General features: G+C 45.3%; 1 protein-coding gene across 1 annotated transcript in view; it reads right to left on the bottom strand.

The window, feature by feature from the left end:
* LOC130123110 (melanopsin-A-like) overlaps positions 1 to 18,872 on the bottom strand; it is a 65,435-nt gene extending 46,563 nt beyond the window's left edge. Inside the window, exons 1-2 of the mRNA XM_056292235.1 lie at positions 18,312 to 18,872; positions 15,885 to 16,027 (exon numbers count right to left, since the gene is read on the bottom strand). Coding sequence (XP_056148210.1) covers positions 15,885 to 16,027; positions 18,312 to 18,872 — 704 coding nt within the window. The remainder of the gene's footprint in view (positions 1 to 15,884; positions 16,028 to 18,311) is intronic.
* Between the last annotated feature and the right edge of the window lie 3,867 nt (positions 18,873 to 22,739).

Genomic DNA, 22,739 nt, shown 5'->3' with positions numbered 1-22,739 from the left:
ACTTGGAGTAGAGGAGACATATCCACTGGTTGTCCCTTAGGCTACAGAGAGACAGTGTTCCCATCTAGCAAACTGAAAGGAGTGACCCAGGGCAGAGACTCAGGAGGAATGCTGATTTGGTACAAGGCAAATCTTGTACACTCAATAGAGTTAATCAAAAAAGGCAAATTTTCAATTTGGCTCAAAATAAAAAGAGAGGTTGTCTCCACAGATAAAGACATATGCATGTGTGCAGCATACATCCCCCCAACCGAATCGCCTTATCATAATGAAAATAGTTTCTCAATTCTTGAAGATGAGATCAGTCACTACCAGGCACAGGGAAGTGTACTGATCTGTGGAGACCTTAATGCCAGGACAGGTTTAGAATCAGGCTATCAACCCACAGGGAGACAAACATATACCTGGCCAATTCAGCATTCCCCTCCCCTCATATCCCCACAGGGACAACTTTGACAAAACTGTCAACAAGAGCGGGCACCAACTACTGCAGCTATGTCGAACACTAGATCTGTACATCGTCAGTGGTCGGCTTAGAGGGGACTCTTTTTGTCATTACACAACCAGCTCTCTTCTTGGCAATAGCATAGTAGATTACAATGTCACAGACCTAGTCCCCTTCTGTCTGAGAGCATTCACAGTCAGCCCCCAAACACCCTTATCTGATCATAGTAAAATTACTCTATACATTAGAAAGATAGTAACAGACCCTCATGCAGCAGAACCCAATAAACTGAACTATACAAAACAACCTTATAGATGGACAAACAGCAAGGATGACGACCAGAAAGCAATCACAAATAAAACAATTCAATCCCAATTAGACAATTTTCTTTCCACATCATATCCCCACAACAATGACGGCCTGAATCAGGCTGTACAAGATATCAACAACATATTTGACAATGTGGCAGATTTATCCAATCTGAAAAAGCTGCAGCATCTCAGATCAAAAAAGTCAGCCAATGTAAAGTGGTATGACACAGACTGCAGGCATCTGAGAAACACACTCAGAACTTTATCAAATCAAAAACACAGACAACCTCACAACCCTGAGCTCCGCTATCAATATTGGGAAACACTGAAACTATACAGAAGAACACTCAGAACTAAAAGGGAACAGTATGCACAGCAACAACTTAACGCAATTGAAGAGTTCATTGACTCAAATAATTTCTGGAAAAAATGGCACTCTTTCAGCAAACCACACGAGGAAGAATTGGCTATTCAAAATGGTGAAATATTGAAAAAACACTTTGAAAACCTGTATAGTACTATTACACTGAATTCGGCCCAAAATGATCTCCTCAACAAGCTAGAAACCCTCGAATCAACCATTAAAGACAATCAAAACCCTTTAAACTACTAAATTACCAAAGAAGAGCTGCAGGCTAATATCCAGGCACTACAACCAGGGAAGGCCGGTGGTCCTGATGGTATTTTAAATGAAATGCTGAAATTTAGCGACCATAAGTTCAACATTGCCATATTACAATTATTCAACCTCGTTCTGAGCACTGGACATTTCCCTGACATCTAGAGCAAAGGAATTGTCACACCAATCTCTAAAAATTGAAATAAATTTGACCCAAACAATTACCGAGGCATTTGTGTCAGTAGCAACCTGGGGAAGTTATTCTGCAGCATCCTAAACAGCCGACTGCAAGACTTCCTCAGCGAACATAATGTCCTGAGCAAAAGTCAAACCGGTTTTACATCACAACATCGAACTACAGACCATATCTATACCCTCCACACCCTCATTAATAAACATGTCCACCAAAACAACAACGAAATCTTCTCTTGCTTTGTAAATTTCAAAAAAGCGTTTGACTCAATTTGGCACAATGGTCTGTTTCTGAAATTAATTGAAAAAGGTGTAGGGAGGAAAACATATGCCATAATTAAAACAATGTATACAAATAATAAATGTGCTGTGAAAATTGCCAATATGGACACAGATTTTTTTTCCCGCAAAGTAGGGGTGTGAAACAGGGCTGCAGTCTCAGCCCCACCCTGTTTCACATTTATATTGATGAACTGGCAAAATCTCTAGAACAATCAGATATCCCTGGTCTCACCCTCTCTGACACACAAATTAAATGCCTACTTTTCGCAGATGATCTACTATTATTAGCTCCATCTAAACAGGCATTACAACAGCAACTGGATCATCTGCAAAACGTCTTTCAGACCTGGGCTCTGACAGTTAATCTGAAAAAAAAACTAGAATTAACGACCCAGGTGTCAGGGAAACCCAAATAGGTTCTTACTAGGCTCCACTGACATAGAACACACACACACAGCTACAAATATTTGGGGCTAATAATTACCTCGACAGGAAATTTCAATCTCACTATTAATGATCTCAGAGACAAGGAAAGAAGGGCTTTCTATACTATAAACAAGTCGTCAAACATAGACATACCTGTTAGAACATGGCTCAAGATGTTCAAATCCATAGTTGAACCAATGTTACTATATGGTAGTGAAGTGTGGGGTCCTCTTGCAAATCAAGACTTTGAAAAATGAGACAAACACCCAATGGAAACCCTGCACACTGAGATTTGCAAGAGCATTCTCAGAGTACAGAGGAACACGCCCAACAATGGATGCTGAGCAGAACTAGGCCAGGTTCCCCTGTTAATAATGCAAAAAAGAGCAATCAAATTCTACCCTCACCTAAAAGCAAGTGACCACAACTCCTACCATCACAAAGCTCTCAGTTACCAAGAGGAGAACAAAGAGAGGAGTCCCCTCAGCCAGCTGGTCCTGAGGCTCAGCTCAGCCACCAGCACAAGTCATCAGGACAGCCCTCACACAATCTGGACCAACCAACTTATAGCTAAAGAAAAAGAAAATTACATTAACCACTGGACATCTATCACAAAAACTCAAAGCAAACTTCAATGTTATGTGGCTCTAAACAGACGGTACACGATGGCAGACTACTGACCACCGTGCCCGATCAGAAACTGAGAAAGGCACTGACTATGTACAGACTCAGTGACCACAGCTTGGCCATAGAGACTGGCCGACACAGGCAGACCTGCTGCCCAGAGAAGACAGGCTGTGTCAGCTCTGTCCAGAGAGACAGGTGGAGACAGACCTGCTGCCCAGAGAAGACAGGCTGTGTCAGCTCTGTCCACAGAGACAGGTGGAGACAGAGCAACACTTCCTGCTACAATGTAGCACATACGAAGACTCAAGAACAAAATACTTCGCAAAAATTAAATGTAAATCCCAGGACTTGGACACACTCTCTGACCAGACCAAAATGACTTGGACACACTCTCTGACCAGACCAAAATGACTTGGACACACTCTCTGACCAGACCGAAATGACTTGGACACACTCTCTGACCAGACCGAAATGACTTGGACACACTCTGACCAGACCGAAATGACTTAGACACACTCTCTGACCAGACCGAAATGACTTGGACACACTCTCTGACCAGACGCAAATGCATCATGTACTTGGGGAAAACAGTGTCAGCTCATAGATGCAGCAGCAAGACATGTCAGGTCATGTGACAGCCTGAGAGACAAGCAGCACAACACATGACAGCTGTAGTCTCCTCACAACCCATGCTCCACCTTCTGATCTACTTCTGTTTCTCTATTGTTATGGCTGTGTTATTGTGTCTTTATTTATCATTACAATGTTGCGTTGATGTTCATTATTAGTGTTATTGTGTACTGTCCACACTGTATTTTTGATGACTTGGCAACATTGTTGTAAAATCTTCCTGCCAATAAAGCCCTTTGAATTGAATTGAAAATTGAGGGCCCTAAAAACAAACTATGATTTGGAAGAATACCTCTTAAGTGTCAGAGACAGGAAGCAGCGACAGATCCTCACCAAATACAGGCTCAGTAACCACAGTCTAGCCATTGAAAAGGGGAGACACAAAAAGACATGGTTGCCAAAAGAGCAACGAACATGTGGTCAGTGCATGACAGATGAGGTGGAGACAGAGGGGCACTTCCTCCTTCAGTGTGACAAATTTAAAAATCAGCACCGGGCTTTTGTCCAGGAGCTGGAACATGTGATTCCAGAGTAGCAGGAAATGGACGACGCAGGTAAGCTTGCGGGTGGTCCTGGGAGGGGGGCCAGCGGCGAGCATTGCAGCAAGACTTCTTTTTTCCTGCCACAACCTGAGAGACAGTGGGTGATGGCACCTATTGCTACTGTTGATGTTTAATATCATAATCATTGTTGTATGATGTTGGTGTGAGAGAGGACAGTATCATGTTGGACTGAGAGAGGACAGTATCATGTTGGTGTGAGAGGACAGTATCATGTTGGCATGAGAGAGGACAGTGTCATGCTGGTATGAGAAAGGACAGTATCATGTTGGTGTGAGAGAGGACAGTGTCATGTTGGTGTGAGAGGGGACAGTATCATGTTGGTATGAGAGAGGACAGTATCATGTTGGTTTGAGAGAGGACAGTATCATGTCGGTGTGAGAGGACAGTATCATGTTTGTGTGAGAGGACAGTATCATGTCGGTGTGAGAGAGGACAGAATCATGCTGGTGTGTGAGAGCACAGTATCATGTTGGTGTGAGAGGACAGTATCATGTTGGTCTGAGGGAGGACCGTATCATTTTGGTGTGAGAAAGGACAGTATCATGTTGGTGTGAGAGACGACAGTATCGTGTTGGTGTGAGAGACGACAGTATCGTGTTGGTGTGAGGGAGGACAGTATCATGTTTGTGTGAGAGGACAGTATCATGTTTGTGTGAGAGGACGGTATCATGTCGGTGTGAGAGAGGACAGAATCATGCTGGTGTGAGAGAGGACAGTATCATGTGGGTGTGAGAGAGGACAGAATCATGCTGGTGTGAGAGAGGACAGTATTATGTTGGTGTGAGAGAGGACAGTATCATGTTGGTGTGAGAGAGGACAGTATCATGTTGGTGTGAGAGGACAGTATCATGTTGGTGTGAGGGAGGACAGTATCATGTTTGTGTGCGAGGACAGTATCATGTCGGTGTGAGAGGACAGTATCATGTTGGTGTGAGAGAGGACAGTATCATGCTGGTGTGAGAGAGGACAGTGTTATGTCGGTGTGAGAGAGGAAAGTATCATGTCGGTGTGAGAGAGGACAGTATCATGTCGGTGTGAGAGAGGACAATATCATGTTGGTGTGAGAGGACAGTATCATGCTGGTGTGAGAGGACAGTATCATGCTGGTGTGAGAGAGGACAGTATCATGTTGGTGTGAGAGGACAGTATCATGCTGGTGTGAGAGAGGACAGTATCATGTTGGTGTGAGAGGACAGTATCATGTTGGTGAGAGTGGACAGTATGATGTTGGTGTGAGAGGACAGTATCATGTTGGTGTGAGAGTGGACAGTATGATGTTGGTGTGAGAGGACAGTATCATGTTGCTTTGAAAGGATAGTATCATGTTGGTATCAGAGAAGACAGTATCATGTTGGTGTGAGAGGACAGTATCATGCTTGTGCGAGAGAGGACAGTATTATGTTGGTGTGAGAGAGGACAGTATCATGTTGGTGTGAGAGAGGACAGTAACATGTTGGTGTGAGAGGACAGTATCATGTTGGTGTGAGGGAGGACAGTATCATGTTTGTGTGAGAGGACAGTATCATGTTTGTGTGAGAGGACAGTATCATGTTGGTGTGAGAGAGGACAGAATCATGCTGGTGTAAGAGAGGACAGTATCATGTGGGTGTGAGAGAGGACAGTATCATGTGGGTGTGAGAGAGGACAGTATCATGTCGGCGTGAGAGGACAATATCATGTTGGTGTGTGAGAGGACAGTATCATGTTGGTGTGAGGGAGGACAGTATCATGTCTGCGTGAGAGGACAATATCATGTTGGTGTGTGAGAAGACAGTATCATGTCGGTGTGAGAGAAGACAGTATTATGTTGGTGTGAGAGAGGACAGTATCAAGTCGGTGTCAGAGAGGACAGTATCATGTTGGTGTGAGAGAGGACAGTATCATGTCGGTGTGAGGGAGGACAGTATCATGTTGGTGTGAGAGAGGACAGTATCATGTTGGTGTGAGAGAGGACAGTATCATGTTGGTGTGAGAGAGGACAGTATCATGTCGGTGTGAGGGAGGACAGTATCATGTTGGTGTGAGAGAGGACAGTATCATGTTGGTGTGAGAGAGGACAGTATCATGTTGGTGTGAGAGAGGACAGTATCATGTCGGTGTGAGGGAGGACAGTATCATGTTGGTGTGAGAGAGGACAGTATCATGCTGGTGAGAGAGAGGACAGTATCAAGTCGGTGTGAGAGAGGACAGTATCATGTTGGTGTGAGAGAGGACAGTATCATGTCGGTGTGAGAGGACAGTATCATGTTTGTGTGAGAAGACAGTATCATGTTGGTGTGAGGGAGGACAGTATCATGTCGGCGTGAGAGGACAATATCATGTTGGTGTGTGAGAGGACAGTATCATGTTGGTGTGAGGGAGGACAGTATCATGTCGGCGTGAGAGGACAATATCATGTTGGTGTGTGAGAAGACAGTATCATGTCGGTGTGAGAGGAGAGTATCATGTTGGTGTGAGAGGACAGTATCATGTTGGTTTGAGAGAAGACAGTATCATGTTGGTGTGAGAGGACAGTATCATGTTGGTGCAAGAGGGGACAGTATCATGTTGGTGTAAGAGCGGACAGTATCATGTTGGTGAGAGAGGACAGTGTCATGTTGGTGTGAGAGGACAGTATCATGTTGGTGTGAGGGAGGACAGTATCATGTTTGTGTGAGAGAGGGCAGTATTATGTTGGTGTGAGAGAGGACAGTATCATGTTGGTGTGAGAGAGGACAGTATCATGTAGGTGCAAGAGGGGACAGTATCATGTTGGTGTGAGAGTACTGTGTCCCGTCTGTATGAGAGGACAGTATCATGTTGGTGTGAGAGAGGACAGTGTCATGTTGGTATGAGAGAGGACAGCGTCATGTTGGTGTGAGAGGACAGTATCATGTTGATGGGAGAGAGGGCAGTATTATGTCGGTGTGAGAGAGGACAGTATCATGTTGGTGTGAGAGAGGACAATATCATGTTGGTGTGTGAGAGGACAGTATCATGTCGGTGTGAGAGGGCAGTATCATGTTTGTGTGAGAGGACAGTATCCTGTTGGTGTGAGGGAGGACAGTATCATGTCGGCGTGAGAGGAAAATATCATGTTGGTGTGTGAGAGGACAGTATCATGTTGGTGTGAGAGGACAGCATCATGTTGGTTTGAGAGGACAGTATCATGTTGGTATGAGAGAAGACAGTGTCATGTTGGTGTGAGAGAGGACAGTATCATGTTGGTGTGAGAGAGGACAGTATCATGTTGGTGTGAGAGGACAGTATCATGTTGGTTTGAGAGAAGACAGTGTAATATTGGTGTGAGAGAGGACAGTATCATGTGGGTGTGAGAGAGGACAGTATCATGTTGGTGTGAGAGGACAGTATCATGTTGGTGTGAGAGAGGACAGTATCATGTTTGTGTGAGAGGACAGTATCATGTTTGTGTGAGAGGACAGTATCATGTCGGTGTGAGAGAGGACAGAATCATGCTGGTGTGAGAGAGGACGGTATCATGTTGGTGAGAGGGAGGACAGTATCATGTCGGCGTCAGAGGACAATATCATGTTGGTGTGTGAGAGGACAGTATCATGTTGGTTTGAGAGGACAGTATCATGTTGGTATGAGAGAAGACAATATCATGTTGTTGTGAGAGAGGACAGTATCATGTCGGTGTGAGAGAGGACAGTATCATGTTGGTGTGAGAGAGGACAGTATGACGTTGGTGTGAGAGAGGACAGTATGACGTTGGTGTGAGAGGAGAGTATCATGTTGGTGTGAGAGAGGACAGTATCATGTCGGTGTGAGAGAGGACAGTATGACGTTGGTGTGAGAGGAGAGTATCATGTTGGTGTGAGAGAGGACAGTATCATGTTGTTGTGAGAGAGGACAGTATCATGTTGGTGTGAGAGAGGACAGTATCATGTTGTTGTGAGAGAGGACAGTATCATGTCGGTATGAGAGAGGACAGTATGACGTTGGTGTGAGAGGAGAGTATCATGTTGGTGTGAGAGACGACAGTATCATGTTGGTGTGAGAGAGGACAGTATCATGTTGGTGTGAGAGAGGACAGTATCATGTTGGTGTGAGAGGACAGTATCATGTTGGTGTGAGGGAGGACAGTATCATGTTTGTGTGAGAGGACAGTATCATGTTTGTGTGAGAGGAGAGTAACATGTCGGTGTGAGAGAGGACAGAATCATGCTGGTGTGAGAGAGGACAGTATCATGTGGGTGTGAGAGAGGACAGTATCATGTCGGTGTGAGAGAGGACAGAATCATGCTGGTGTGAGAGAGGACAGTATCATCTCGGTGTGAGAGAGGACAGTATCATGTCGGTGTGAGAGAGGACAATATCCTGTTGGTGTGAGAGGACAGTATCATGTTGGTCTGAGGGAGGACAGTATCATTTTGGTGTGAGAGAGGACAGTATCATGTTGGTGTGAGAGAGGACAGTATCATGTTGGTGTGAGAGGACAGTATCATGTTGGTGTGAGGGAGGACAGTATCATGTTGGTGTGTGAGGACAGTATCATGTTGGTGTGAGGGAGGACAGTATCATGTTGGTGTGAGAGGACAGTATCATGTTGGTATGAGAGAAGACAGTATCATGTTGGTGTGAGAGGACAGTATCATGTTGGTGTGAGGGAGGACAGTATCATGTTTGTGTGAGAGGACAGTATCATGTCGGTGTGAGAGAGGACAGAATCATGCTGGTGTGAGAGAGGACAGTATCATGTCGGTGTGAGAGAGGACAGTATGACGTTGGTGTGAGAGAGGACAGTATGACGTTGGTGTGAGAGGAGAGTATCATGTGGGTGTGAGAGAGGACAGTATGACGTTGGTGTGAGAGGAGAGTATCATGTTGGTGTGAGAGAGGACAGTATCATGTTGTTGTGAGAGAGGACAGTATCATGTTGGTGTGAGAGAGGACAGTATCATGTTGTTGTGAGAGAGGACAGTATCATGTCGGTGTGAGAGAGGACAGTATGACGTTGGTGTGAGAGGAGAGTATCATGTTGGTGTGAGAGACGACAGTATCATGTTGGTGTGAGAGAGGACAGTATCATGTTGGTGTGAGAGAGGACAGTATCATGTTGGTGTGAGAGGACAGTATCATGTTGGTGTGAGGGAGGACAGTATCATGTTTGTGTGAGAGGACAGTATCATGTTTGTGTGAGAGGAGAGTAACATGTCGGTGTGAGAGAGGACAGAATCATGCTGGTGTGAGAGAGGACAGTATCATGTGGGTGTGAGAGAGGACAGTATCATGTCGGTGTGAGAGAGGACAGAATCATGCTGGTGTGAGAGAGGACAGTATCATCTCGGTGTGAGAGAGGACAGTATCATGTCGGTGTGAGAGAGGACAATATCCTGTTGGTGTGAGAGGACAGTATCATGTTGGTCTGAGGGAGGACAGTATCATTTTGGTGTGAGAGAGGACAGTATCATGTTGGTGTGAGAGAGGACAGTATCATGTTGGTGTGAGAGGAGAGTATCATGTTGGTGTGAGGGAGGACAGTATCATGTTGGTGTGAGAGAGGACAGTATCATGTCGGTGTGAGAGAGGACAATATCATGTTGGTGTGAGAGAAGACAGTATCATGTCGGTGTGAGAGAGGACAGTATCATGTCGGTGTGAGAGAGGACAATATCATGTTGGTGTGAGAGAGGACAGTATCATGTTGTTGTGAGAGGACAGTATCATGTTGGTGTGAGAGGACAGTATCATGTTGGTGTGAGGGAGGACAGTATCATGTTTGTGTGAGAGGACAGTATCATGTTGGTGTGAGGGAGGACAGTATCATGTTGGTGTGAGAGGACAGTATCATGTCGGTGTGAGAGAGGACAGTATCATGTTGGTGTGAGAGTACAGTGTCCCGTCTGTATGAGATGACAGTATCATGTTGGTGCAAGAGGGGACAGTATCATGTTGGTGTGAGAGAGGACAGAATCATGCTGGTGTGAGAGAGGACAGTATCATGTCGGTGTGAGAGAGGACAGTATCATGTCGGTGTGAGAGAGGACAATATCATGTTGGTGTGAGAGAGGACTGTATCATGTTGTTCTGAGGGAGGACAGTATCATTTTGGTGTGAGAGAGGACAGTATCATGTTGTTGTGAGAGGACAGTATCATGTTGGTGTGAGAGGGGAGTATCATGTTGGTGTGAGAGGGGAGTATCATGTTGGTGTGAGAGTGGACAGTATGATGTTGGTGTGAGAGAGGACAGTATCATGTTGGTGTGAGAGAGGACAGTATCATGTCGGTGTGAGGGGACAGTATCATGTTTGTGTGAGAGGACAGTATCATGTTGGTTTGAGAGAAGACAGTATCATGTTGGTGTGAGAGAGGACAGTATTATGTTGGTGTGAGAGAGGACAGTATCATGTTTGTGTGAGAGGACAGTATCATGTTGGTTTGAGAGAAGACAGTATCATGTTGGTGTGAGGGAGGACAGTATCATGTTGGTGTGAGAGAGGACAGTATCATGTCGGTGTGAGAGGACAGTATCATGTTTGTGTGAGAAGACAGTATCATGTTGGTGTGAGGGAGGACAGTATCATGTCGGCGTGAGAGGACAATATCATGTTGGTGTGTGAGAGGACAGTATCATGTTGGTGTGAGGGAGGACAGTATCATGTCTGCGTGAGAGGACAATATCATGTTGGTGTGTGAGAAGACAGTATCATGTCGGTGTGAGAGGAGAGTATCATGTTGGTGTGAGAGTGGACAGTATGATGTTGGTGTGAGAGGACAGTATCATGTTGGTTTGAGAGGACAGTATCATGTTGGTGTGAGAGGACAGTATCATGTTGGTGTGAGAGTGGACAGTATGATGTTGGTGTGAGAGGACAGTATCATGTTGGTGTGAGAGTGGACAGTATGATGTTGGTGTGAGAGGACAGTATCATGTTGGTTTGAGAGAAGACAGTATTATGTTGGTGTGAGAGAGGACAGTATCATGTTGGTTTGAGAGAGGACAGTATCATGCTGGTGAGAGAGAGGACAGTATCAAGTCGGTGTGAGAGAGGACAGTATCATGTTGGTGTGAGAGAGGACAGTATCATGTCGGTGTGAGAGGACAATATCATGTTGGTGTGTGAGAGGACAGTATCATGTTGGTGTGAGGGAGGACAGTATCATGTCGGCGTGAGAGGACAGTATCATGTTGGTGTGAGAGTGGACAGTATGATGTTGGTGTGAGAGGACAGTATCATGTTGGTTTGAGAGAAGACAGTATCATGTTGGTGTGAGAGGACAGTATCATGTTGGTGCAAGAGGGGACAGTATCATGTTGGTGTAAGAGCGGACAGTATCATGTTGGTGTGAGAGGACAGTGTCCCGTCTGTATGAGATGACAGTATCATGTTGGTGTGAGAGAGGACAGTGTCATGTTGGTATGAGAGAGGACAGCGTCATGTCGGTGTGAGAGGGCAGTATCATGTTTGTGTGAGAGGACAGTATCATGTTGGTGTGAGGGAGGACAGTATCATGTCGGCGTGAGAGGAAAATATCATGTTGGTGTGTGAAAGGACAGTATCATGTTGGTGTGAGAGGACAGCATCATGTTGGTTTGAGAGGACAGTATCATGTTGGTATGAGAGAAGACAGTATCATGTTGTTGTGAGAGAGGACAGTATCATGTTGGTGTGAGAGAGGACAGTATTATGTTGGTGTGAGAGAGGACAGTATCATGTTGGTGTGATAGAGGACAGTATCATGTTGGTGTGAGAGAGGACAGTATCATGTTGGTGTGAGAGAGGACAGTATCATGTTGGTGTGAGAGGACAGTATCATGTTGGTTTGAGAGAAAACAGTGTAATATTGGTGTGAGAGAGGACAGTATCATGTGGGTGTGAGAGAGGACATTATCATGTCGGTGTGAGAGGACAGTATCATGCTGGTGTGAGAGAGGACAGTATCAAGTCGGTGTGAGAGAGGACAGTATCGTGTTGGTGTGAGAGGACAGTATCATGTTGGTGTAAGAGCGGACAGTATCATGTTGGTGTGAGAGGACAGTGTCCTGTCTGTATGAGAGAGGACAGTGTCATGTTGGTGTAAGAGCGGACAGTATCATGTTGGTGTGAGAGAGGACAGTGTCATGTTGGTATGAGAGAGGACAGTGTCATGTTGGTGTGAGAGAGGACAGTATCATGTGGGTGTGAGAGAGGACAGTATCATGTCGGTGTGAGAGGACAGTATCATGTTTGTGTGAGAGGACAGTATCATGTTGGTGTTAGGGAGGACAGTATCATGTTGGCGTGAGAGAGGACAGTATCATGTCGGTGTGAGAGGACAGTATCATGTTTGTGTGAGAAGACAGTATCGTGTTGGTGTGAGGGAGGACAGTATCATGTCGGCGTGAGAGGACAATATCATGTTGGTGTGAGGGAGGACAGTATCATGTCGGCGTGAGAGGACAATATCATGTTGGTGTGTGAGAAGACAGTATCATGTCGGTGAGAGAGGAGAGTATCATGTTGGTGTGAGAGTGGACAGTATGATGTTGGTGTGAGAGAGGACAGTATGATGTTGGTGTGAGAGGACAGTATCATGTTGGTTTGAGAGAAGACAGTATTATGTTGGTGTGAGAGAGGACAGTATCATGTTGGTTTGAGAGAGGACAGTATCATGCTGGTGAGAGAGAGGACAGTATCAAGTCGGTGTGAGAGAGGACAGTATCATGTTGGTGTGAGAGAGGACAGTATCATGTCGGTGTGAGAGGACAGTATCATGTTTGTGTGAGAAGACAGTATCATGTTGGTGTGAGGGAGGACAGTATCATGTCGGCGTGAGAGGACAATATCATGTTGGTGTGTGAGAGGACAGTATCATGTTGGTGTGAGAGAGGACAGTATCATGTCGGCGTGAGAGGACAATATCATGTTGGTGTGTGAGAAGACAGTATCATGTCGGTGTGAGAGGAGAGTATCATGTTGGTGTGAGAGTGGACAGTATGATGTTGGTGTGAGAGGACAGTATCATGTTGGTTTGAGAGAAGACAGTATCATGTTGGTGTGAGAGGACAGTATCATGTTGGTGTAAGAGCGGACAGTATCATGTTGGTGTAAGAGGACAGTGTCCCGTCTGTATGAGATGACAGTATCATGTTGGCGTGAGAGAGGACAGTGTCATGTTGGTATGAGAGACGACAGCGTCATGTCGGTGTGAGAGGGCAGTATCATGTTTGTGTGAGAGGACAGTATTATGTTGGTGTGAGGGAGGACAGTATCATGTTGGTGTGAGAGAGGACAGTATCATGTCGGTGTGAGAGGGCAGTATCATGTTTGTGTGAGAGGACAGTATCCTGTTGGTGTGAGGGAGGACAGTATCATGTCGGCGTGAGAGGAAAATATCATGTTGGTGTGTGAGAGGACAGTATCATGTTGGTGTGAGAGGACAGCATCATGTTGGTTTGAGAGGACAGTATCATGTTGGTATGAGAGAAGACAGTATCATGTTGTTGTGAGAGAGGACAGTATCATGTTGGTGTGAGAGAGGACAGTATCATGTTGGTGTGAGAGGACAGTATCATGTTGGTTTGAGAGAAGACAGTGTAATATTGGTGTGAGAGAGGACAGTATCATGTGGGTGTGAGAGAGGACATTATCATGTCGGTGTGAGAGGACAGTATCATGCTGGTGTGAGAGAGGACAGTATCAAGTCGGTGTGAGAGAGGACAGTATCATGTTGGTGTGAGAGGACAGTATCATGTTGGTGCAAGAGGGGACAGTATCATGTTGGTGTAAGAGCGGACAGTATCATGTTGGTGTGAGAGGACAGTATCATGTTGGTGTGAGAGGACAGTATCATGTTGGTGCAAGAGCGGACAGTATCATGTTGGTGTGAGAGGACAGTGTCCTGTCTGTATGAGAGAGGACAGTGTCATGTTGGTGTAAGAGCGGACAGTATCATGTTGGTGTGAGAGGACAGTGTCCTGTCTGTATGAGGGAGGACAGTATCATGTTGGTGTGAGAGAGGACAGTGTCATGTTGGTGTGAGAGAGGACAGTGTCATGTTGGTATGAGAGAGGACAGTGTCATGTTGGTATGAGAGAGGACAGTGTCATGTTGGTGTGAGAGAGGACAGTATCATGTGGGTGTGAGAGAGGACAGTATCATGTCGGTGTGAGAGGACAGTATCATGTTTGTGTGAGAGGACAGTATCATGTTGGTGTTAGGGAGGACAGTATCATGTTGGCGTGAGAGGAAAATATCATGTTGGTGTGTGAGAGGACAGTATCATGTTGGTGTGAGAGGACAGCATCATGTTGGTTTGAGAGGACAGTATCATGTTGGTATGAGAGAAGACAGTATCATTTTGTTGTGAGAGAGGACAGTATCATGTTGGTGTGAGAGGACAGTATCATGTTGGTATGAGAGAAGACAGAATAATTTTGTTGTGAGAGAGGACAGTATCATGTTGGTGTGAGAGGACAGTGTCCCGACTGTATGAGATGACAGTATCATGTTGGTGTGAGAGAGGACAGTATCATGTTGGTGTGAGAGAGGACAGCGTCATCTTGGTACGAGAGAGGACAGTGTCATGTCAGTGTGAGAGAGGACAGTATCATGTGGGTGTGAGAGAGGACATTATCATGTCAGTGTGAGAGCACAGTATCCTGTTGGTGTGAGAGGACAATATCATGTTGGTGTGAGAGGACAGTATCATGTGGGTGTGAGAGAGGACATTATCATGTCAGTGTGAGAGCACAGTATCATGTTGGTGTGAGAGGACAATATCATGTTGGTGTGAGAGGACAGTATCATGTCGGTATGAGAGAGGACATTATCATGTTGGTGTGAGAGGACACTATCATGTTGATATGAGAGTGGACAGTATCATGTTGGTGTGAGAGGACAGTATCATGTTAGTGTGAGAGGACAGTATCATGTTGGTGTGAGAGGACAGTATCATGTCGGTGTGAGAGAGGACAGTATCATGTTGGTGTGAGAGGACAGTATCAAGTTGGTATGAGAGAGGACAGTGTCATGCTGATATGAGAGAGGACAGTATCATGTTGGTATGAGAGGGGACAGTATCATGTTGGTATGAGAGAGGACAGTGTCATGCTGATATGAGAGAGGACAGTATCATGTTGGTATGAGAGGGGACAGTATCATGTTGGTGTGAGAGGACAGTATCATGTTGGTGTGAGAGGACAGTATCATGTTGGTGTGAGAGAGGACAGTATCATGTTGGTGTGAGAGGAAAGCATCGTGTTGGTGTGAGAGGACAGTATCATGTTGGTATGAGAGAGGACAGTGTCATGCTGGTATGAGAGAGGACAGTGTCATCTCGGTATGAGAGAGGACAGTATCATGTTGGTGTGAGAGGACAGTATCATGTTGGTATGAGAGGGGACAGTATCATGTTGGTGTGAGAGAGGACAGTATCATGTTGGTATGAGAGGGGACAGTATCATGTTGGTGTGAGAGAGGACAGTATCATGTCGGTGTGAGAGGACAGTATCATTTTGGTGTGAGGGAGGACAGTATCATGTTGGTGTGAGAGAGGACAGTATCATGTTGGTGTGAGAGGACAGTATTATGTCAGTGTGAGAGGACAGTATCATGTTTGTGTGAGAGAGGACATTATTATGTTGGTGTGAGAGAGGACAGTATTATGTTGGTGTGAGAGAGGACAATATCATGTGGGTGTGAGAGAGGACAGTATTATGTTGGTGTGAGAGAGGACAATATCATGTGGGTGTGAGAGAGGACAGTATTATGTTGGTGTGAGAGAGGACAATATCATGTGGGTGTGAGAGAGGACAGTATTATGGTGTCATAACACCAGTGACATCACTTAAACTGCCACTGACCTGCTGAAGGCGTAGATGACCAAAAAGTTTCCCACCATTCCAGTGATGCCGATGGCCAGGATGACGGAGCCGATGGTGTAGTGGGCATGGTCTGGAACATCCACAGTGGGGAACGGGGGCGCCAACTCTTCAACTATCGCCACCTGCTGGTCAAGCCAGGAAACATGGTAACGACACTCATATGGAGAAATAAAAGCTCAACTACTGAAGTGCAGTAAGTATAAAATGAGTCAAAGAAAGTTGCAACAGTTAATCTGAATACAACGTTTATTAATCATCTAAGAGATTAATAACAGGAGTCCCCACCCTTATACACAATACATTCACTCAAGGTGTCCCCACATAACAGATACATTCACTCCAGGTGTCCCCACCCTTATAACCAATACATTCACTCAAGGTGTCCCCACATAACAGATACATTCACTCCAGGTGTCCCCACCCTTATAACCAATACATTCACTGCAGGTGTCCCCACCCTTATAACCAATACATTCACTGCAGGTGTCCCCACCCTTATAACCAATACATTCACTCCAGGTGTCCCCACCCTTATACACAATGCATTCACTGCAGGTGTCCCCACCCTTATAAACAATACATTCACTGCAGGTGTCCCCACCCTTACAAACAACACAGTGACTGCAGGTGTCCCCACCCTTATAACCAATACATTCACTCCAGGTGTCCCCACACTTATAACCAATACATTCACTGCAGGTGTCCCCACCCTTGTACACAATACATTCACTCCAGGTGTCCCCACCCTTATACACAATGCATTCACTGCAGGTGTCCCCACCCTTATAAACAATACATTCACTGCAGGTGTCCCCACACTTATAACCAATACATTCACTGCAGGTGTCCCCACCCTTATAAAAAATACATTCACTGCAGGTGTCCCCACCCTTATAAACAATACATTCACTGCAGGTGTCCCCACCCTTATAAACAATACATTCACTGCAGGTGTCCCCACCCTTACACACAACACAGTGACTGCAGGTGTCCCCACCCTTATAAACAATACATTCACTGCAGGTGTCCCCACCCTTATAAACAACACAGTGACTGCAGGTGTCCCCACCCTTATAAACAACACAGTGACTGCAGGTGTCCCCACCCTTATAACAATACAGCTGGAAAACGTCCGAAACGAAGGATGTGTTTCATTTGCCAATAGGCATGAGCATTAACTAGTTAGGATGGCGCGTGGTATCGTGTAGTGTAGTACAGTATCATATAGTACATGGTGTAGTACAGTATGATATAGTACATGGTGTGGTATGGTATAGTACATGGTGTGGTACAGTATGGCACAGTACATGGTGTGGTATGGTATGGTATGGTATAGTACATGGTGTAGTGCGGTATGATATAGTACAAGGTGTGGTATGATATAGTACATGGATATAGTACATGGTGTGGTACGGTATGGTATAGTACATGGTGTAGTGCGGTATGATATAGTACATGGATATAGTACATGGTGTGGTACGGTATGGTATAGTACATGGTGTAGTGCGGTATGGTATAGTACATGGTGTGGTACGGTATCATATAGTACATGGTGTAGTGCGGTATGATATAGTACATGAATATAGTACATGGTGTAGTGCGGTATGGTATAGCACATGGATATAGTACATGGTGTGGTACGGTATGGTATAGTACATGGTGTAGTGCGGTATGGTATAGCACATGGATATAGTACATGGTGTGGTACAGTATGGTATAGTACATGGTGTAGTGCGGTATGGTATAGTACATGGTGTAGTACGGTATGGTATAGTACATGGTGTGGTATGGTATAGTACATGGTGTGGTATGATATAGTACATGGTGTGGTACGGTATGGTATAGTACACGGTGTAGTGCGGTATGATATAGTACATGGATATAGTACATGGTGTGGTACAGTACCATACATAGTGTGTGTTTAGCTGCCTCAAGTCACACCCTCCTGCTCCTCCTGCTCCTCCTGCTCCTCCTGCTCCTGCTGCTCAGTAGTGTGCAGACAAGACTACGGATCAGGTGGAACTGCTTCCACTGAGCGCCGTGAGTGACAGCGCTCTCCACGTGTTAATTAGCTTCAGCAGCTCAGCTATCTTTTTGTTTGTTTATATCGGAGGTGAAATTAACAGAAAGCTGTCAGTTAAAAGTGCAGTTTTCTTTCGTCTTCTCCATCTATTTCTCGCCCTTCCCGTCTGACACAAAGCTAACACGGTAATTAGAGGTTATGACTTGACGTCTGCTCCATTTATCCTGAATTACAGCAGAAGGCACGTGGCGAGCAGAGGAGCAAACCACATCCGGAAGAAGAGGCACAGAGGAACGTGTGAAACGCATCATGTGTGGAGGAATGGATGAACGGCGATCCTCGCACCCCAGCAGAGGAGGAAGGAGGCACGGAGACTCACTTACCGACGAGGCGGCCGGCGGCAGCTCCACCAGCCGGTACGACCCCTGCACCGAGTCGCTCCATGACGACAACGCCGCGGTGAGACGCGTGCAGTTCGGGTCGGCGGACGGGCAGGAGATACCCTTCATCCTTCCTCCTATGGGAGACGGAAGAGGGAGGACCACCCGAGGAGAGAGGACCACCCGAGGAGAGAGGACCACCGGAGGAGGGAGGACCACCCGAGGAGAGAGGACCACCCGAGGAGGGAGGACCACCCGAGGAGAGGTCTCCCAGGCCGGACGGAGGATCACCCGGGGAAAGCAGGAGCAGATCTGACGTACGGCTCCTCTGTCGCTGTCGATGTGGTCAAGTGGGACCGGAGACCGGTTCTGTCTAGTGAACTGGGTTCTGGCAACTTCTATCGATCCCCAGCAGGAAGTGACGGTCCGTCCAGTTGTGTGCGCGGCTGAATCCTGTGTGGTCTCGTATTTATAGACAGGACCCCTCCCAACCGTGGAGGTGACACCGTTTCTCTGGGAGATGGAGGTCAGCAGGTCGCAGCTTTTACTTCCATGAAAAGTCATTACGCTGATGTGACCACCGCACTAATCCGTGTTCTCCTCACAGAGACAATGACAAAATAAACCGCCAGCGACACAAAGAGTCCGCCTGGCTCCTCAGCGGAAGCTGTTCAGGTATGTTCTCAGCCCGGGAGCAGGTTGTTGTTGTTGTTGTTGTTGTTGTTAAAGCTCCGCTGAAACCTTCTGCTAGGCTGGCACACATCCACTCGTCAGTAACTCCCTTCTCCTACCTTAACCTCGTGGTGAGTGATGGGGCCAGATGTTCAGTCACACAGCTGTCGCCCTGCTGGCTCACCACATAGTACACACCCAATACACCAAGTCAAACATAGTACCCACATGATACACCAAGGAAAACGTAATACACTCATAATACACCAAGGAAAACATAATACACATATGATACACCAAGTCAAACACAGTACACACGTAATACACCGACGAAAACACAGTACACACATAATATACCAAGTCAAACATAGCACACACATAATACACCAAGGAAAACATAACACACATAATAAACCAAGGAAGGCATAATACACACATAATACACCAAGGAAAACATAATACACACATAATACACCAAGGAAAACATAATGCAAACATAATACACCAAGTCAAACACAGTACACACATAATACACCAAGGAAAACATAATACACACACAATACACCAAGGAAAACACAATACACACACACAATACACCAAGGAAAAAACAATACACCAAGGAAAACATAATACACACACAATACACCAAGGAAAACACAATACACCAAGGAAAACATAATACACACACAATACACCAAGGAAAACACAATACACCAAGGAAAACATAATACACACACAATACACCAAGGAAAACACAATACACACACACATTACACCAAGGAAAACATAATACACACACAATACACCAAAGAAAACACAATACACACATAATACACCAAGGAAAACATAATACACACATAATACACCAAGGAAAACATAATACACACACAATACACCAAGGAAAACACAATACACACACACAATACACCAAGGAAATCACAATACACCGAAAACATAATACACACACAATACACCAAGGAAAACACAATACACCAAGGAAAACATAATACACACACAATACACCAAGGAAAACATAATACACACACAATACACCAAGGAAAACACAATACACACACACATTACACCAAGGAAAACACAATACACACACATAATACACCAAGGAAAACATAATACACACATAATACACCAAGGAAAACATAATACACATATAATACACCAAGGAAAACGTAATACACACAATACACCAAGGAAAACATAATACACACATAATACACCAAGGAAAACATAACACACACACACAATACACCAAGGAAAACATAATACACACACAATACACCAAGGAAAACATAATACACACACAATACACCAAGGAAAACATAATACACACATAATACACCAAGGAAAACATAATACACACACACAATACACCAAGGAAAACATAATACACACACAATACACCAGCGGTCGGGAACCTATGGCTCGCGAGCCATATATGGCTCTTCCGGTGACGGCATATGGCTCCCAGACAATTTTGAGTTGAAAATTATTATTTTTTTCAAAAAAATCAGTTTGGAACTGATTTTAAAATACTTGTGATATTTCTTAATAATACTGTGTCATTTTAAAGTAAACAGAAATTAGTTTTGAAGATAAATTTCACGGGTCACGGGTCACCCGTGGGTCGGGTCGGGAACCAATGGCTCGCGAGCATGTCCGGGTCATTGTAAAGGTGAAGAAATCAATTTTATCAGATAGCCAACTAGTTTATCCGCTTCAACCCTTGTAACGGAAAAGATGGCGAAAAGAAAAAAAAGACGATGATTACCGTGCATTCCAGGCTGCGTGGACAGAGGAATTTGCATTTGTGGAGAGAGCAGGATCTGCGGTATGTCTAATATGCAATGATAAAATTGCATCGATGAAACGGTCAAATATAAAGCGGCACTTCGATACGCACCATGCTTCATTTGCATCGAAATATCCAGCGGGAGACAGCAGGAAAAGGGCATGCGAGGAGCTACAGCGGAGAGTGCAGACGAGTCAGCAGCAACTACGTGTGTGGACCAAGCAAGGTGACGGGAATTCCGCTAGCTTTGCGGGGGCTTTGGCAATAGTAAGGAATGGAAAGTCATTCACAGATGGCGAGTATGCCAAAACATTCATGCTTGATGTAGCCAATGAACTGCTTGATGACTTCCCAAATAAAGACAAGATAATCAAACGAATAAAAGACATGCCCCTGTCAGCAAGAACTGTGCACGATCGTAGCATCATGATGGCAAATCAAGTCGAGGAAACACAAATTAAGGACATAAACGCCGGGACATACTTTTCTCTCGCGTTAGATGAGTCAACAGACGTTAGCCATCTATCTCAGTGCAGTATCATTGCCAGGTATGCTGCAGGTGACACACTGCGTGAGGAAAGCTTGGCTGTTTTGCCAATGAAAGGGACAACAAGAGGAGAGGATTTATTCACGTCTTTCATGGAGTTTGCTAAAGAAAAAAAACTACCGATGGATAAACTTATTTCTGTCTGTACTGATGGTGCACCCTGTATGTTGGGGAAGAACAAAGGATTTGTAGCGCTTCTCCGTGAACATGAAAAGAGAGCCATCCTAAGTTTTCATTGCATCCTGCACCAGGAGGCGCTTTGCGCTCAGACGTGTGGCCAGGAGCTTGGCGAGGTGATGTCTCTGGTCATTCGAGTGGTCAACTTTATTGTTGCCCGAGCTTTAAATGATCGCCAGTTTAAAGCTCTGTTAGAAGAAGTTGGGAATCATTATCCCGGTCTGCTTTTACACAGCAACGTGCATTGGTTGTCAAGGGGGAAGGTGCTCAGCCGTTTTGCAGCTTGCCTGAGTGAAATCCGGACTTTTCTTGAAATGAAAGGCGTCAAGCATCCTGAGCTAGACAACACTGACTGGCTCCTGCAGTTTCACTATCTCGTGGACATAACTGGCCATCTGAACCAGCTCAATGTGAAAATGCAAGGTATTGGAAATACAATCTCATCCCTTCAACAAGCAGTGTTTGCATTTGAAAGCAAGCTGGAAGTCTTTCTCAGGGACATTGAAACAGGTCGTCTTCTGCACTTTGAAAGACTGCAACAATTTAGAGATGCATGCTTAGCAAGTGACTCCACTCAACATCTGGATCTCCAGCAGCTAGCTGGCTTTACGTTCAATCTCCTGCAGTCATTCAAAGCACGTTTTGGAGAATTTCGTGCGCGCACTGGTCTTTTCAAGTTCATCACTCATCCACATGAGTGTGCAGTGGACAAAATCGACCTGACATGCATCCCCGGGGTCTCTATCGGAGACTTTGAGCTGGACGTTGCTGACCTGAAGGCATCAGACATGTGGATGAGTAAGTTCAAGTCACTTAATGGAGAGTTGGAAAGTCTTGCGCGACAGCGAGCAGAGCTCGCGAGGGAACACAAGTGGACAGAAATTAAAAATCTTCAACCTGAAGACCAGCTGATTCTTAAAACTTGGAACGAGCTTCCTGTGACATACCACACAATGCAGCGTGTGAGTATTGCCGTATTGACCATGTTTGGCTCTACATATGCATGTGAGCAGTCATTCTCGCATATGAGGAACATTAAGACCAACCTACGCTCACGTTTAACTGATGGAAGCCTCAACGCCTGCATGAAGCTCAACCTCACCACGTATGAACCAGACTACAAGGCCATCAGCAAAACCATGCAGCACCAGAAGTCGCATTAAAAGTAAGACATATTTAATTTATTATACGTTAAAAATACTATATGGCTCTCAATGAAATATATTTA

The sequence above is a fragment of the Lampris incognitus genome, chromosome 13, assembly GCF_029633865.1.
Source record: "Lampris incognitus isolate fLamInc1 chromosome 13, fLamInc1.hap2, whole genome shotgun sequence".
Lineage (NCBI taxonomy): Eukaryota > Metazoa > Chordata > Actinopteri > Lampriformes > Lampridae > Lampris > Lampris incognitus.
This window is presented reverse-complemented; position numbering and strand designations above follow the sequence as displayed.